We start from the raw sequence: 15,396 nt of genomic DNA, 5'->3' as shown, positions 1-15,396 counted from the left end.
ATATTTTATCAGATATTCTACCAGCAATGGTTGAAAACCCAAGCATGAAAGATGAACGAAATGGATCTGCCATTACAGAAGACGAGGCCGCGTTGTATGACCGACAAATTCGGCTCTGGGGTCTGGACGCTCAGAAAAGGTAGGCATTGCATTTGTATACAGTTGTTTTGTGGCGACATGCCAATCTTTACGAACTGCAGATTACTAACTGTACGAAAGGAAGCCGTAAAAGCTGGATTTTTCGGGCAAAACGTGATGTTTTACGAAAAAGATATACGATTGCAGTTTTAATTTGTAACTTCATGGATCGATCTAAACAGGAGAACAGCTGCTTTGAACACAGGCGGCCCAGACGTTGTATACGATTAATACGTGACATTATGCTGTTGGCGATTACGTTACAATTTTAGCCGTTCATAAGACAATGTATGAGAATGCTTCGAAAATTACTCTAAATGCTACGTGTAGAAAATAATTTGAATGAAATGGCTTACCTTATGTTTGCATTGCGTTGTTTTAATGTCTCTGGGTTCCTGGAGGTGGTTTAGAGCCATTTAGGCGAGTTTTACTTTCTGGCGGTTTGCTTCCCCTAAAGAGAAACGAAAGGCAGGCGAGCTACTGGCCCGACGACCCGCACTCAAAGCTCTGTAAATTCCACAAAAATGGTCTAATCTCGTCAGAATTGTCTCATGGTAGCTGTCGATAACTCTTCTTCCCATTCGGTTTCTCCCAAGGTTTCAAAGTTTATCTTAACCGCCCGAGAATCGCTGGTTTTTCAGCTCTTGCTTTCCATTTCGGCTCCATTTCGATCCGTAACCGATTATCTTGGGCACAGGATTTGAATTTCTTGCTTAGCATTTTATGCAAGCTGCACCGTGCCGCAGTGTATAACTGAAATTAGTGCCTAAAAGCACTGTTAACTGCAAAAATACAAGGAGCAAACAATGTTCAGCTGAATTTAGCGCCTAAAAGCACTGTCAACTGCAGCGAGAGATGGCAACGAGTAACTGACCAATGCCCCGTGCCTCTCGACGGTTGGAGGCGACTTTGTCACGATGGCGAGGTCGCTAAGCTAGAAATTCAAATCCTGTGCCCAAGATAATCGGTTACGGATCAAAATGGAGCTGAAATGGAAAGCAAGAGCTGAAAAACCAGCGATTCTCGGGCAGTTAAGATAAACTTTGAAACCTTGGGAGAAACCGAATGGGAAGAAGAGTTATCGACGGCTACCATGAGACAATTCTGACGAGATTAGACCATTTTTGTGGAATTTACAGAGCTTTGAGTGCGGGTTGTCGGGCCAGTGGCTCGCCCGCCTTTCGTTTCTCTTTAGGGGAAGGCAAACCGCCAGAAAGTAAAACTCGCCTAAATGGCTCTAAACCACCTCCAGGAACCCAGAGACATTAAAACAACGCAATGCAAACATAAGGTAAGCCATTTTATTCAAATTATTTTCTACACGTAGCATTTGGAGTAATTTTCGAAGCATTCTCATACATTGTCTTATAAACGGCTAAAATTGTAACATGATCGCCAACAGCATAATGTCATGTATTAATCATATACAACGTCTGGGCTGCCTGTGCTTTGAATTACCTGCTTTTAAGTCACGTGGCTGCGTTGTCACACAAATATCAGAGAAGATAAGACAACTGTGTAATGTCATTTGATCAAAAATGACAATGCATTCGAGAGCTAAGGAAATTGTTTATAAGTACAACTTGAGAATGTGGCTATTTAATTAAGAAATAGATACTATTTTTGTCTACACTACTCTGTTAAATATCGGGTGATTCCAGAAAATATCCATACCCTTTGATGGGCAGCATGAACATGTTAACCCCTCCCCCCTCCCTTTGGAATTCCTATTGGACTGCCTAATACTTCTAACGAATGGGGAACTTGCATTCCCCCCCCCCCCCCCACTCCAAGAAAATTCTGCTCACTATTTTTGGTTGCACAAACAAGCAACTCAAGTTTGTTAATGTTATAGTACACCGTAGCTTTCCCCATAATATTCTTACGTGCAGGATGTCAGCTTCTGGGATACATCATTATTTCAAAGAAGAATAACTAGTTTAAAACTGAATGATCGAAACGCTTGCGCATAAACACCTGCCTAATTGATCCTTATCCTACTTTTGCGGTTGGTTTCTGCTTGATGTACAAACCAGAAAAGTTATCAGATCAGCGATTTCAAGCGAAGCTTTTGCCGTCTCCCCCCCACTGGAAATTCAGAGCTGAAACTCCCCCATGCTTTTAGATTTCAAAACTACATTACCCCCCTCCCACTCCCCCTCCATGCCTTCAGAATTCCAGTCTAAGACCCTCCCCTCTCTTCCTCAGAATTCTAAGATGCCTCCTGTGGTATGGGTATGGATATTTTCTTGAATGACCCATTGTGCTCTGATCTAAGAATTATTGTATAAACAAGTATGCAGCCACAACACAATATAATATTGAAGTTGTAACCCTGTTTTCAGGTACTTTTGGTCATCTTTGTTGGTTTTCTCCTCATTAGGCTCAGAGCTTCGTGTGTTTTGCTGGTTGGTATCAAAGGTCTTGGTGCTGAAATCTGTAAAAATCTTGTCCTGTCAGGCGTGAAATCTGTGACGATAGTTGATCCTAGTCCAGTAAATAAACAAGATTTTGTTTCACAGTTTCTTGTACAACGACAAGACCTAGGAAAAAATGTGAGTCAAATCATGGGACATATGTAACTAACAAAAACATAATGCTATTATTGTAAATATAGTATATGTTTTTGTTAGTTATTATTGCAGTTGTATAACCTGCACAATTATGTTATAAGTTGAACCAACTTGACACTTTCATTGCAAATTATGATTATGACCTTAATGTTGGCAGTGAACCAGGCCAAAATTTACAAAGGTCAAACTATTGTTTACTTGAAAAGTGTCTTATTCGAGGGGTTTCATTTAGCAACTGGGCAAATTGGCCAGATGTGAGGATGATTTTGCTTGCCTGGTTTGACCATCTAAAGAAAGTTTTTTTTAATAAAGAAGTTCAGTTCAAAAAGTTTAGCACACTTGGGAAACCATGTGTCCTCCTGCTGGAAACATTAATGAAACCTCTGCTTATTCATGCTATGTAATCAACGATTGCTTTTGTTAGGTAATACTTAATGTTATCCACGAGCTGTTCTGGGACATTTGATTCATTTTTTTAAATCTAAACTCAAACCTTGTATGAAAATCTTTTAAAGATGTCTGGCAGCTTTAGGTGTGCAATTTCTGGTATAACATGATAGTTTGTATTAGTAATTATGTAGTGTGCAATCGTGTTACATGATTCTTATCTAGCGTGCAGAGTCATCTCTCCAGCGAGCTCAACAGCTTAACCCTATGGTGCAAGTTACTGCTGATTCTGAGGATATTTCCAATAAAAGTGATAGTTTCTTCAAAGATTTTGACTTGGTGGTAGCAACAAATTGTTCAGCAGATCAGCTGGTAGGTTCCAAAAGCCTGTTTTTATACATATTGTATCTTTAAAAGTCTAGTGACCCAGAACTGTGTCAGCTTATCTCGTTTTCTGTAGTATGAAGGGAGTATGTAGATCTAGGGGATATCACTAATTCCAAATTTTGCTTGCCCTGGGCAAGTCTTGGGTTACTTTTGTTTTGATTTGGTTTACATGTACTTTTGTTTTGATATGTAAATAATTTTACATAGGTTTTTAATAGATTATTTAAGAGGGCCACAAGTTTATTAGTTGTGTAACTATTAAGTGTTACCCTCGATAAATAAAGATTGATTTATTGATTGATGATTGCTTGATTGATTAATTAAGTTGACAGAGAATTTGCCTGGGCCCTTACCCATTGGCAAGTGAGAATGAAAAGTTACTTGCCTGGCAAGAAAATCTGCTCGTCCTGGACAACTAAACAACACTTTTTTTTCAACCCCTTTCAACCCCTTTCATGCATGTGTAAGCAAGTTTAAAATAGGAAGGTTCTACTGTATATGATTTCCCATGTTACTTGCCATATCACTTTAATTATTTTCTAGATTCACATTAATGACATTTGCCATGCCAATGGTGTTAAGTTCTTTGCTGCTGATGTGTTTGGCTTTTATGGATATATGTTTGCAGACCTTGGAGAGCACAAATATGTTGAGTATGTCATAGCATCACATTACGTCACATCACATCACATTGTGGATTATGTGTGCTAAAGGCACCTGCAGTCGAATGTTGATCGATACCCTCAATCAACATCTTGATCAACACTTATCTCTATCGGTACTTAATGGACATCTCGCTCAATACTTGGCTGACACTAAGTGGACACTTGATCAACGTCTTGATCAGCACTGAATTGACAGTCAGTCAGAATGTCTGTCAAGTGTCGACTGACTAATATGTATCGATCAACACTCAGTGGCATATCTGCAAAATTAGTTGACTCTTGACTAAGATGTCGATGAAGTGTCAATCAAGTGTTAGCCAGACATGTCAATCAAGTATGGGTTGAGTGTCAATTGAAGGTATCGATCAAGGGTGTCGATTGACACTCAACCACAGATGCCTTTAGTACACATGATTCCATATTATTTTACTTTACTTTGCTTTGTATAGTATATTTAAGTTATTATCAATTTTATTGGAATTAGCTCAAAGTAAAGAAAATATTATACGAAGAAAGTAAAGAAAATGAGCCCATAACCTCTAGAGTGGAAATTTTTCATTGCTTTCAACTAACTGGGGTTATGTAGATTGGACACACTTGCAGGTCTGAAGACTGTAAAATTACAGACTTTCAGACCTACAGACATCTAGACTGGCATGCCCAAATGTATAAACCTGCAGACCTAACAAAGGAGTGAGGACCATGCCCAATCCAGGATATCGTCAATTCTACCTTCTTAACCCTAAGAAAGTCAGTCAAAGTAGAGCTCTGCCAATTAAACAAAGGAGATGCATCAAACATCCCCCAAAAACAAACAAAATATGTCCAAAAAACATATTTTACGTGCTTTCCTTTGTATTGTTTGCGAGATTTGGTGGCCTTTACTGGAGACTGAGAGATTCGGTCTGTATCCAGGAGACTCACCAATGATCAAGGAGAGATGGCATAGATGATGCTTGCCCAGCTAGATTTCAAAGGAAGACTTTACCGCTTGAAGTTTTCTAAAGTCCAAAATGATCATTCCTGTCTAGTGGAACAGCTGACATTATAGTTTGGCATAGTTAGGTTTAAGAGAGATGTTAGGAGTAACATTTGAATTTTTTAGAGAGAAACCAAAGATTATCAAGGCATCACAAAAGAAATCCTCAAGATCAGATGGTGAGCCAGATGTAAAACGTAGAAAAGTTGATGTCAATGAAACTACTATAGTTCAAAAGGTAACACTTTGTCTCTTTTAGTAAACAAATTTAATACACTGTCCTGTGTGAAAATGATAGAAATTGCAAATATGTGTAAGCACAAACAATTTGGAAAATACAAAGAGGAGATAAATGTGTGATGAATGAACGAGCGTGTGACCATGTTAATAGGTCCCTGATCATGTGTATTAAAGGCATCTGCAGTTGAGTGTCAATCGATACTCTTAATTGACCCTTGATCTAAATCTTGATCAACACTGTTGACATCTCGTTTGATACTCTGTCAACACTCAATCAACATCTCAGTTGACAGTAGGTCAAGAGTACTAATTATGGCAGACACCATCAATATTATTGTCAATCAATACATATGAGTTGGTCAACACTTGGTCAACTATCAACCGACTGTCAATTGAGTGTTGACCAAGTGTCGATCAAGACGTCAATCAAGTGTCCATCTGGTGTTGACTGAGTAATGATTGAGATGTTGATTGAGTGTCAACTGAGAGGTCAATCAAGTGTTGACTGAGCGTTGATCAAGGGTACTGATTGACACTCAAACACAGATGCCTTTAGTACACATGATCCTAGAGGCCTTTATTTAAGTGTCAGTCTAAACAAAGTAAAGTTCCATATCTTTAATAGTTATTTTGTAGAGAATATATCTTTTTTCAAAATACTGTCTACTATAAACACACAACAACAATCCTTGTTAGGGAGATTTAGACTGTACAACATGCATGCATCAAGCTTATCATGACAACCCAACGACATGATTTGTGAATCAAACTTACGACTTGCTTGCAAAGTGACAGGTTCCATTTACTTGTGTCTGCAGTTGTAGTGAGCTTGTTACATGCAGATGCTCCACATTTATACTGTCTTATTAGCCTTGTACATGTTTAGTTTGCAGAGTTCTATAGATTGAAAGCTGCGCTGACTTGCAAACTGGATAACAGACCTGCAAAGATTATAAAAAGATTACCCTCTGTATATTTTATGTTGAAAGGTATGCATTTGTTTGGAAACTTCTGATTAAGGTGGCTCTATATAGTATTTCACAAAGCTTTGGATATTAAATATGCATAAGTAACTTCTCCCTTGGCAAATGTTTACAATATAGCACTCGGTAGAAGGTCAATAATAAAAAACCTACAGCCTTAGGCTACGTATGGAAGACGCTTTCAGAACCTAAATGTTGTTGCTATGGCAACTACTGATAGAAATGCTTGGCTTGTTTTTTTAACCTGCCTGACTTCTAGACGGTGTTTCTAGGTTTCTACACGGTGAATTTTCTTTGTTTTGGGGGAAACACAGTTAACACACGAGGAGTTTCAACTGACAAAGCTACAAGAAAATCTGTACATAATTTTCAGAGGAATTCGCAATTTTCGTTTTTTACGCATATTACATTAACGTATGTATAAAATTTGATGATTTTTGCTTAACAGCGAGAAAAAGAAAAATCCTATCCATGTGCCAATTTTCAAAAAAATTCACCGTCTGGAACGCGCTTAATATGCGTTTTAGATCACCCAAAGACCCCTGTATTTTCGTGACGTCATCAAAATAGAAATTCTTCAAGTTACGGTGCTGCGCATGCTCGTGTTTCGCTTCCTTCGCACATGCTAGTTGAAAATTAGTCGAGATGTAGAAGCTTATTTTTCCCCACGACGGCGAAAAGTATACCTAATAAGTGTTGTAATACTTATGGAAATGCGTTTTAACTTGTGGTTTCCTCCACTGCTTTGAAGTGCTCAACGATCTTGGCTAGAATACGGGTTGTTTTTGTCACTCATGGAGCCTTGCTAGTTGCTGACGATGGAGGCAGAGACAATACGCCAACAAGCCCTTTTGCTCCGAACTTCTCGAAAACATTCTTAAGATCTCGATATGAAATGCCACTTCCGGCTATTTTTTCAGCAATCTGTTGCTTGATGGGGAATTCCGCGTTTGTTGGATGATAAAGCATTCCTCGGAACGTCTGCAGGAGTTCGTAGCGACGATCAAGGTATTTCATGTCGTTTTCTGCGTACTGTGTTGTTGACATGTTCTCTGTCAACATGTCCTCTGAAATGTTCAAACGGGAGTTGAAGACTATTCTTCTTAAAGCTCTAACATCCTCCATTGCATCGTGTGCGGTGAAAGGCTCATGGAAAAGTGTCTGATAAATGGATTGTTGATTTAATTTAACTGTGGAACCATCCGGTAAGACCAGAGAGGGATGTTTACGTTTGACCAAGTTCTTCATCACAGGGAGAGTGTCAGAAAAGAAAACGTTAAGACAGGAAAGCTTTTCACAAAGTTGATGTCCACCTTGACGAAGAAGAGTTGGATTATCGAAAACCTGAGAGTTGTGCCCAATTAAAACGGTATAAATATTATTATCGCCTTTCACACGCCTGACAGTTTTCTCCAAGTAGGTTAGAAAATTTTCGAGTGACTTTCCAAGTGACACAGTTTCGACTGGTTGATTGTTTTTGAACAGGGTCCTGACGCCTCTGACTGTTCGGACACTTAAACCATTTACCCTTGTAGCATGAATATCTACATCCCTCAAAGGTAATATATAGTCGTTGAAACAGTGCAAACCTGATTGATCAACTGCTGAAAGCTGGCATATTTCTGCGGTTTTTCCAGACGTGTTTGTTTCAATATCGTAAATGATGAAGTTGTAAACAGTGTTTCTGTCATAGGGAAATTTCTCCGCCACTGGTCTGATTGTTAATTCAGGAATGTATGTTTCAAAGTTTTTCAGCTCCTCACTTGAAATTTTCAAATTGATGATGTCGAATTCTTGGATCAGTTTGGTAGAATTGTTTGGATCCAGGTTAAGTCCTATTCCACTTTGGTATGTGTTTCCTTCCTCAGCTTGTTTTTTACCATCAAGATTTAACTTCTGCTTATGTAGTTGAGCTCTTCGGCGTTTGAAATTAATGCTGTTTTTTCTTAGTTTGTCTTGGGTAGCCTTGTGATCCATCCTTTCAGTGTAGCTGATACAGTGTATACCAGGTTCAATGTTGAGGCTCTCAAGTGTTTGGCTAATGTACTGATATCCAAGGTTTACTTGCGAGATGCCACAGGCCACTCGGAAGTCATTACTTTCACTTCCACCATAGTATCTGATTTTGGGATTTTTTGAGCCTATAACACTGTTTAGGGCCTCATTTCTCTGCGAATTTGACCCAGGTGATAACTTTGCAACTACTATGTCAGTACAATATTCATCAAAAATTCTCTCCAAAGCTTTCCTTAAGTCATCGCCATAGAGATCTTTGCCATAGGGTAAGTCAGAGTGTTTATAGTTAATAGGGTCTTTCTTGGCACCACACCATGATTCATTGCAATTTTTGTGGTCTCCAAATGAATGTGGTAGAATGCTTTTTAAGGATTTTTGAAGTGCTGATGGATTTCCCTTATTTTGAGACACGCTATAAGTAAAACATTTGACCAAGTAGTTGATAACTTTCTGTGAGAGAGTTGATGAATTTACAAATTTCCCACGTTGGCTTAGGTTATACAGCCTTGTAGTAAGGGATCTTTTGGCATGCACAATGTCTGTCCACTTTTCTACAGCATAAGGGACCTTCTCTATTATATGTGCAGCTGTTGTGGAGTCTTCATCCCCGACATAAACAGATAGTTTGACTGTAGAATTTAGGCTTTCAGTGAACAAATGGACTGCTGCCATAGGCTCCATTGCTTTTGATGATGCTGTATGATTGAGTCGGCAATTGTGTTGCTTGGCTTGTTTTCCAGTTTTTTTAGCATTTGTGCAAACCCTGCAGGATTTTGTTCTTGTAGTGTAATCCATAACCTTCCCATAAGTTAAACCCATGACTGCAGCATGACCGGTTGAAGAGTTATGCGGCCCTTTCCCCGTTTTTGCCAACCCATGTCATATGAGCAGGGGATATTGATGCAGCCTTGGTCATCTGCTTTTAGACCCTTTTTGATGGCAGCATTTCTTTCTTCTAACATTGCAGTTTTGCAACTTTTCTTTGTTACTTGCTCTACTGCATGCCCAATCTCATTTTCTCTACTCTTGAAAGTTACTGGATTCATAGAGGGAATATTTAATGTACACAGCAAATTATTTAGGTGGGTTTCACCGATTCCTGTATGTAGACACCCAAGAACAGCTCTTGAATTAACATCCTGACTGAGTGGACCTCTTTGACCGCTCCTGTGTTCATTGGAGGTCTTGACAACATTCTCTGTACCACACACTGCACAGGTAACTGAGAACACTGAGGCTAACCCACATTTTTTTTCTGCTGTTATGTTCCACAATGACAAATTGGCTGAAAATAAAGTGAATATATTGATACTCAGGAAGATCTGATACTTTATTCTGGCAGTGTGTTTTCTCCTTTAATTTGGAATAAACGAGCACAAGTAAATTTTTGCAAAAACTAACAACATTTCAAAATGCAGTGAATGCAATTTGTGGTCTGTGGCAAATTTACAACTGCTTGTTTGTTCCAAATTTATCAAAAACATTTTTGTTGCTCGCAATAGACAAACAATTGTGTGATGCTTGTTATAGGGAACTTGCCCAAAAATTTAAGGACCAACCCGAGGCTTTTTATGGCTGATTGCATATGAGACATTTTGTAATGTATTGAAGATATACATGTATTTTCAACCTCATAATTCTTTTTTGGAAACCTGTTAATTTTATAGCCTTAAAGCTGTGTGTACTTGCCATAAAACTGAGAATTCATTTTGACTTTTCTTTAGTGTTGATTTTCTTTAGGCAGAAAAATGTTTCTTCTCACCTGCTTTACAGTGTTGACAACATTTCAATGAACTTCTCAAAACATCCAAGTCCATAATTGTACTTCCATGTGGAATGCAATTTTCCTTCTTTGTTTGTTTCTGATAAAAATTTAAAACTTCTACATTTTAATGGTAATTATTAGATTGTAACTGTAACAAAAAATGTTGGAATTTTAAAATGAAATGTCAGAATGTTCAGGTATAATTATGTTGACAATTTGCTATGAGCTACCTGTGGTATAATACAAAAGTTCAAATTGAGAACTATTTCAGAGCAAAGAAAGTCTTGATGAAGCACTTGTCTTAAAACTTTTAGGGAATTGCTTGGTGCCACGTATAGCGAAAACAAGATTTAAACCACACCTGACTTAAACGGGTTTCTCTTTTCTTCGGTGGGGACCAATCTTCGACCATTCCTTGAAACTCCAATTTCCTCTTTGCCCTCCACTCCTTTATCCCACGAGTCCTGTCGTCCGTGTTTCCACTTTGAGCGGGTTTCTTTCTTGAGAACCAACCCTTCTCGTCATGCAATGGTGGTTTTGTTTCCGGTGTCAGTTGCGCCTTTGCAGACTCTTCAGCTGTTTTTGATGTTTCATCGCCCAGGGAACTCAAAGCGAAGCCTCCGACCATAAAAAGTAACCGTGACCACTCTGTGACTTCCTTCGGGTACGATCACGACCGTCTTCTCTCTCTGATGTCGGCGCGATAAGTGCTGTGAATTGGCTTCTCAGTTTAACCACGTCAGGAGAACACGAAAGAAGTGTATTTTTAAACACATTTCTAGGCGTTTTTTGATGAACACTTGTTCTGGTCAAAAAGGATAGCGGTAAGTGGAATGCGACTCACGATAAAAGTCTCGCCGCCATGTTTATTTTTGTTTTTTACTTTTCTTTTAAATACTCGCGCACTCGCGCCATTCACACCCATGCCTCGCGCGCCAAAAAAACTATATAGAGCCACCTTAAAACGTTTGAACTTGTTTGATAAAATAAACATGTTGTAGATGTTGTGGGAGTTTGAGAGTGTATAGTACATACTTGTATTTGGATAAAAACAGTGCAGAACTTTCTACATTTAGATTCCGAGTGAAATACTCACACTGATGCGATGTAACAGTTATGGTCATTGTGCACAGCGGGAGAAAGATCTTCAAAGTCTATTAACAAAAAATGCCGCATTTCATTTAATATCTACGCTGTTCACTTTGCAGTTATATTAAAATTTCAAAGTCAGTATGGCAGATTACCGCAAACTTCCATGACTACCAAGGAAAAAGAGCAGTTGTTAACATTACGTGATGAAGTAATGCAAGAACTTAATCTTGATGTAACTCTTCTTCCCGATGAGTTTGCTAGGTAAGTGTTGTTCAGTATAATTTTAAACAGCCATTTCCTTTTTCAAACACATTTATAAGCTCTCATGTCAGGGTTATTGATTAGGGCTGTAATCTCCAACACCTATTAGGGCTGAATACTACAATTATCAGTTGAGTAAGGCGTGTTGCAGGGTCTTCTCCTAGCTCCAAGGGTTTTTCTCTGGGGGTGGGGGAGCCTCCCATTGAGAAAGGACTCATTAGAAATTTTGAAAAGAAATTTTGTGGGCATGGCTTGAAACTTTTTTCATCCCTTAGAGGTACAATTCTAAAACAACACAATCCTCAAAGTTATCTCTTGTCATATTTGTTTTGGCTCAATACCCTAAAAGGTACCACAAATACTTCCGCTGTGGACCAGGCTGAACACCCTAAGAGGTAACAAAATGGCTTTTCCAACCCCTAAAAAGGATGACAAGCACCCGGGTCCATTTTATATGAGACTCCCTAAGAAAATGCCAATTCGCTCAGCTGTGTGCCTGATCAGTGACCCTTGTACATAGCAGAAGGTAGTAGTAGGTGTCATAGAACCTTGACACATTAATAAAGACACTTTTTCAATTATTGTTACCTTTATTTATCATTCAAGACATAAACCTGACATTTGACATAAACTACAGATCTTGCTTATTGGAGTTTACAAAAAGCAGCATGCAAGTGATGTGATGAAGGTGACAAATTACTTGTACTGATTGTTTCAATTTGACAGCCACTGTACGGCAGAAGTGAGTCCTGTATGTGCTATTGTTGGAGGCATTGTGGGACAGGAGGTTGTCAAGGTAACTGAAATATGTTTTAGCAGTAGGGCCTTATGATTAGTTCTCTGGACTCAAGAAACTAATGGGGTCTTTTTTATGTTATTTGGGAAAACACTACTCTCACAGTACCTCCCTCCACCCAGGGATAGGAGTGGATGCTGCAGGAATGCTGTAAGGAAACGAAATGTTGGGAATACAGTAAATACCCACATATATGAATAAGTGGATTAAGAACATGAGGTTGAAACCTGACTAATAAATCACCAGTCCATATATAAAGAACTGATTCAGCCTGCTAACTAAAACATGTTCTTATTTAAAAAGAAAGAGGAAACAAGAATATGAAAGCACTGTCATTATAGTACTATGGTGTGCTGGACGATACAAACTCTGAGAGCCTAAGAAATGTTAAAACTACACAACAACTTGATGTTGAACTGTTAACTACATATTAACCAAGAGTGAGGTCTTTGCGGGAAAATCTCAGATCAAGACCTTGCCTCTTGATCAGCCTGAAATACTGTAGCTTTAGATTATTTCTTGTTAAGACTTACGATTACATTTTTTTAAACTTTTCTTTTGTTAACTCTTACATTCCATGTGGGGCATACCGTAGTTCTTTCAGAGCCTCCCTCCACCCCCTGTGGTCTTGTGCTTCGGCTGTAACTTGATATTAGTTTTTTAGAGTTATTTTAGATTGAAATGCTCCTATTAAATTTTCTAGATCAAAGATGAAGTCCTATAATTTATATTTATGTGTCTGTGCCCATGGGAAAGAGGGGGGGCTAGGAAGGTGCAAAAGAATTCATAGCATGAAATTTTTTATTTGGTACTTTAGGAGGAAGTAAATGTCCCTACCATTTGTTCATTTTGTTGTTGTTGTTTTCCTTTCTCATAGGCTGTTTCTGGGAAAGATGCTCCACTGAACAACTTTTTCTTCTATGATGGCCTAGAGGGTCATGGAACAGTTGAATGCTTCAACTGATTTCACATCTGTTTTGTGTGCACATGTGTTACCTTGTTAAACAGATGTATGGTGTTGGATTCACGCACCTCTCTGAAATGGACTTTTGGAGCCAGTGTTGGTTGTGGTCACTTTAAGACAGATCACTGACTGTTGCGTCACAAGTGACTTTCCATTTGTATAAAATGTTAAAAGTTCAGTTAAGGTGGCTCCCTATAGTTTTATTATCACATACGCGCTGAGGATGAAAGCTCAAGTAATGTGTTCGCGTGCAAAGGAAACTGTCTGTTTTTCAATATTTTATGACGTCAACATGAGTACAAAAAGCAAAACTGACAGTGAAATTTTTCGTGTTTCTTTCAGTGAAATTCCTTAAAAATTTGGCAGACTAGTAGTAATATTTTGCTTAAATAGTTGGAGATCATTTTTCAGGGAAATCTATAAGACCAGCTTTTTTTTGCTGTGGTAAACGGCAAATTTGCAAAAAAAAAAACTGCCTGTACAAACCCTACTTTTTTCGTGTTTGAGATTCATATCCCGCAGGATGCAATGTGCTGTGAAAATTTTGGAGGATTTCACGGTAGGAAATTCAAGAAAATCACAAATAAAGTCATAAAAAACATAAAAATCACTTTTGTTTGGGTATTTATAATTCAAGACTAAAACCTAAAATTATAACAGAGATGATAGTAAAACACTATTTAATCATTGCTTATTACAAGTTTGAGAGACCTGGGTGCAAAAACTAATGCAAAAACAGCATTCAAGACACAAGACTTGCACACACAACACCATATTAAATGATAACCCTATGGAGCCACCTTAATGAGAGACTGAAATACAACCTTGAAGAGGAGAACCCTAAAACAAGATCCAAAACACTGTTTTCTGAGGACCTTACTTTTGTTTCCAATTTTGCTGTAGAGTAATAAATATGTAATTTCTCTTAATCACATCAGAGTATTAATGTTACATCAATCTCTTTGTCCCCCAATCCTAGCCATCCTCTCTTATTTATTTATTTTTTTACAATTTTTCACCTTTTTGAGTCATTATACGTACTATACTTCCTTGGTTTTTATCTTTTTTTTGTAAACTTTTAATAATTCATTTTTGAAGTTAGTCACTGACATGCAAGACATTAGAAGAATTAGACGGCTGGCAGTCTGTTTTTCTCTCAAAATTCAGCAGGGGTTATGAGGTGATACTCACCTTTTTTTCTCATCTACTAACCTACTCAGCTGTACCGCCCTTCTTACCTACTTACCCATGTCCATACCACCCTTTTGCATTCACGTTGTCTGAACACTTGTCTAAGTGACCCTTAGAGAAAAAACCAGCTGCCACCAGTCTCTCTTAGTACATCTTGTTCAGTGTCAGCCACTTGATAATTTGTTACATGAGATATATATCACTTTACTTTAACTGTTTGACCCTCTTCAACCTTACTCTAACCCACTCTACTTGGCTTTACTCCACTCCACACAATACTACACCAGGCAACTCCACTCTACTCTACACCACTCTACTCTACTCAGCTCCCGGGAGGGTACTCTCAGGAAAAAAAGGGGCGTGTGCAGCCTTGTTCCCAAATCCCTTTAACTTATTTAAGACCAAAATGGATCTGTGTTTTCCCTACCCTATTTATGACCTGACCAAAAATTTGATGTCTTAGTTAAGACCTGACCTGTTAATCAGCACCCCGTTTCAGAACTACCTTACAATTAGGTCCTTAGTTCAGACCATAGTAACTATGGTTAAAGGCTTCGTAAAAGACTTTTGTTGATAGTTTCTTCTAAAAAACATTTATACCCACCCCGTTTCAAGACTAGAGCGCTAAAACTATACCCTAACTGAGATCAAAATGCCCAAAATTGATGTCCTATTTCTGACCAAAACAGCTAAAGAACCATACCCTTTGGGGCCACACATACCTGTATAGCTCTTATAAGGTAGTTCCCCATGATACTCTGCTCTACTCTACACTGCTTGAGACTACTCCACCCTCCCGGTCTACTCTTCTCTCCACTTGTTTTCCTTCACAGAAAATTGACCAGCGTAACAGCACCTTACATTATTGTAAGTTTTTTGGGGAAAGAGGCAAGTTTATCTTGAGTCCAGACTGCCGAACAGGTCTTATTCCAAAGATTCTTGTGGAGTATCTTAACAAA

General features: G+C 38.5%; 1 protein-coding gene across 1 annotated transcript; it reads left to right on the top strand.

Moving 5' to 3' along the window:
• Positions 1-25: 25 nt before the first annotated feature.
• LOC145470665 (SUMO-activating enzyme subunit 1-like) lies at positions 26-14,176 on the top strand. Its single transcript, XM_081454488.1, has 9 exons — positions 26-139; positions 2,522-2,693; positions 3,324-3,470; positions 4,029-4,138; positions 5,256-5,367; positions 6,256-6,358; positions 11,342-11,486; positions 12,213-12,282; positions 13,160-14,176. The coding sequence occupies exons 1-9, from the start codon at positions 27-29 to the stop codon at positions 13,244-13,246; spliced, it is 1,059 nt and encodes a 352-aa protein (XP_081310614.1). The 5' UTR covers position 26; the 3' UTR covers positions 13,247-14,176.
• The last annotated feature ends 1,220 nt before the right edge of the window (positions 14,177-15,396 follow it).

Source organism: Orbicella franksi, chromosome 15 (assembly GCF_964199315.1).
Source record: "Orbicella franksi chromosome 15, jaOrbFran1.1, whole genome shotgun sequence".
Lineage (NCBI taxonomy): Eukaryota > Metazoa > Cnidaria > Anthozoa > Scleractinia > Merulinidae > Orbicella > Orbicella franksi.
This window is presented reverse-complemented; position numbering and strand designations above follow the sequence as displayed.

What these genes read in the sequence shown, in the direction of transcription:
- LOC145470665 (XM_081454488.1), top strand. Translation starts at nt 27, where the DNA reads ATGGTTGAAAACCCAAGCATGAAAGATGAACGAAATGGATCTGCCATT. An exon ending in GACAAGACCTAGGAAAAAAT is followed by an intron (nt 2,694 to 3,323) that starts GTGAGTCAAATC and finishes ATTCTTATCTAG; the next exon opens with CGTGCAGAGTCATCTCTCCA. An exon ending in TGGGACAGGAGGTTGTCAAG is followed by an intron (nt 12,283 to 13,159) that starts GTAACTGAAATA and finishes CCTTTCTCATAG; the next exon opens with GCTGTTTCTGGGAAAGATGC.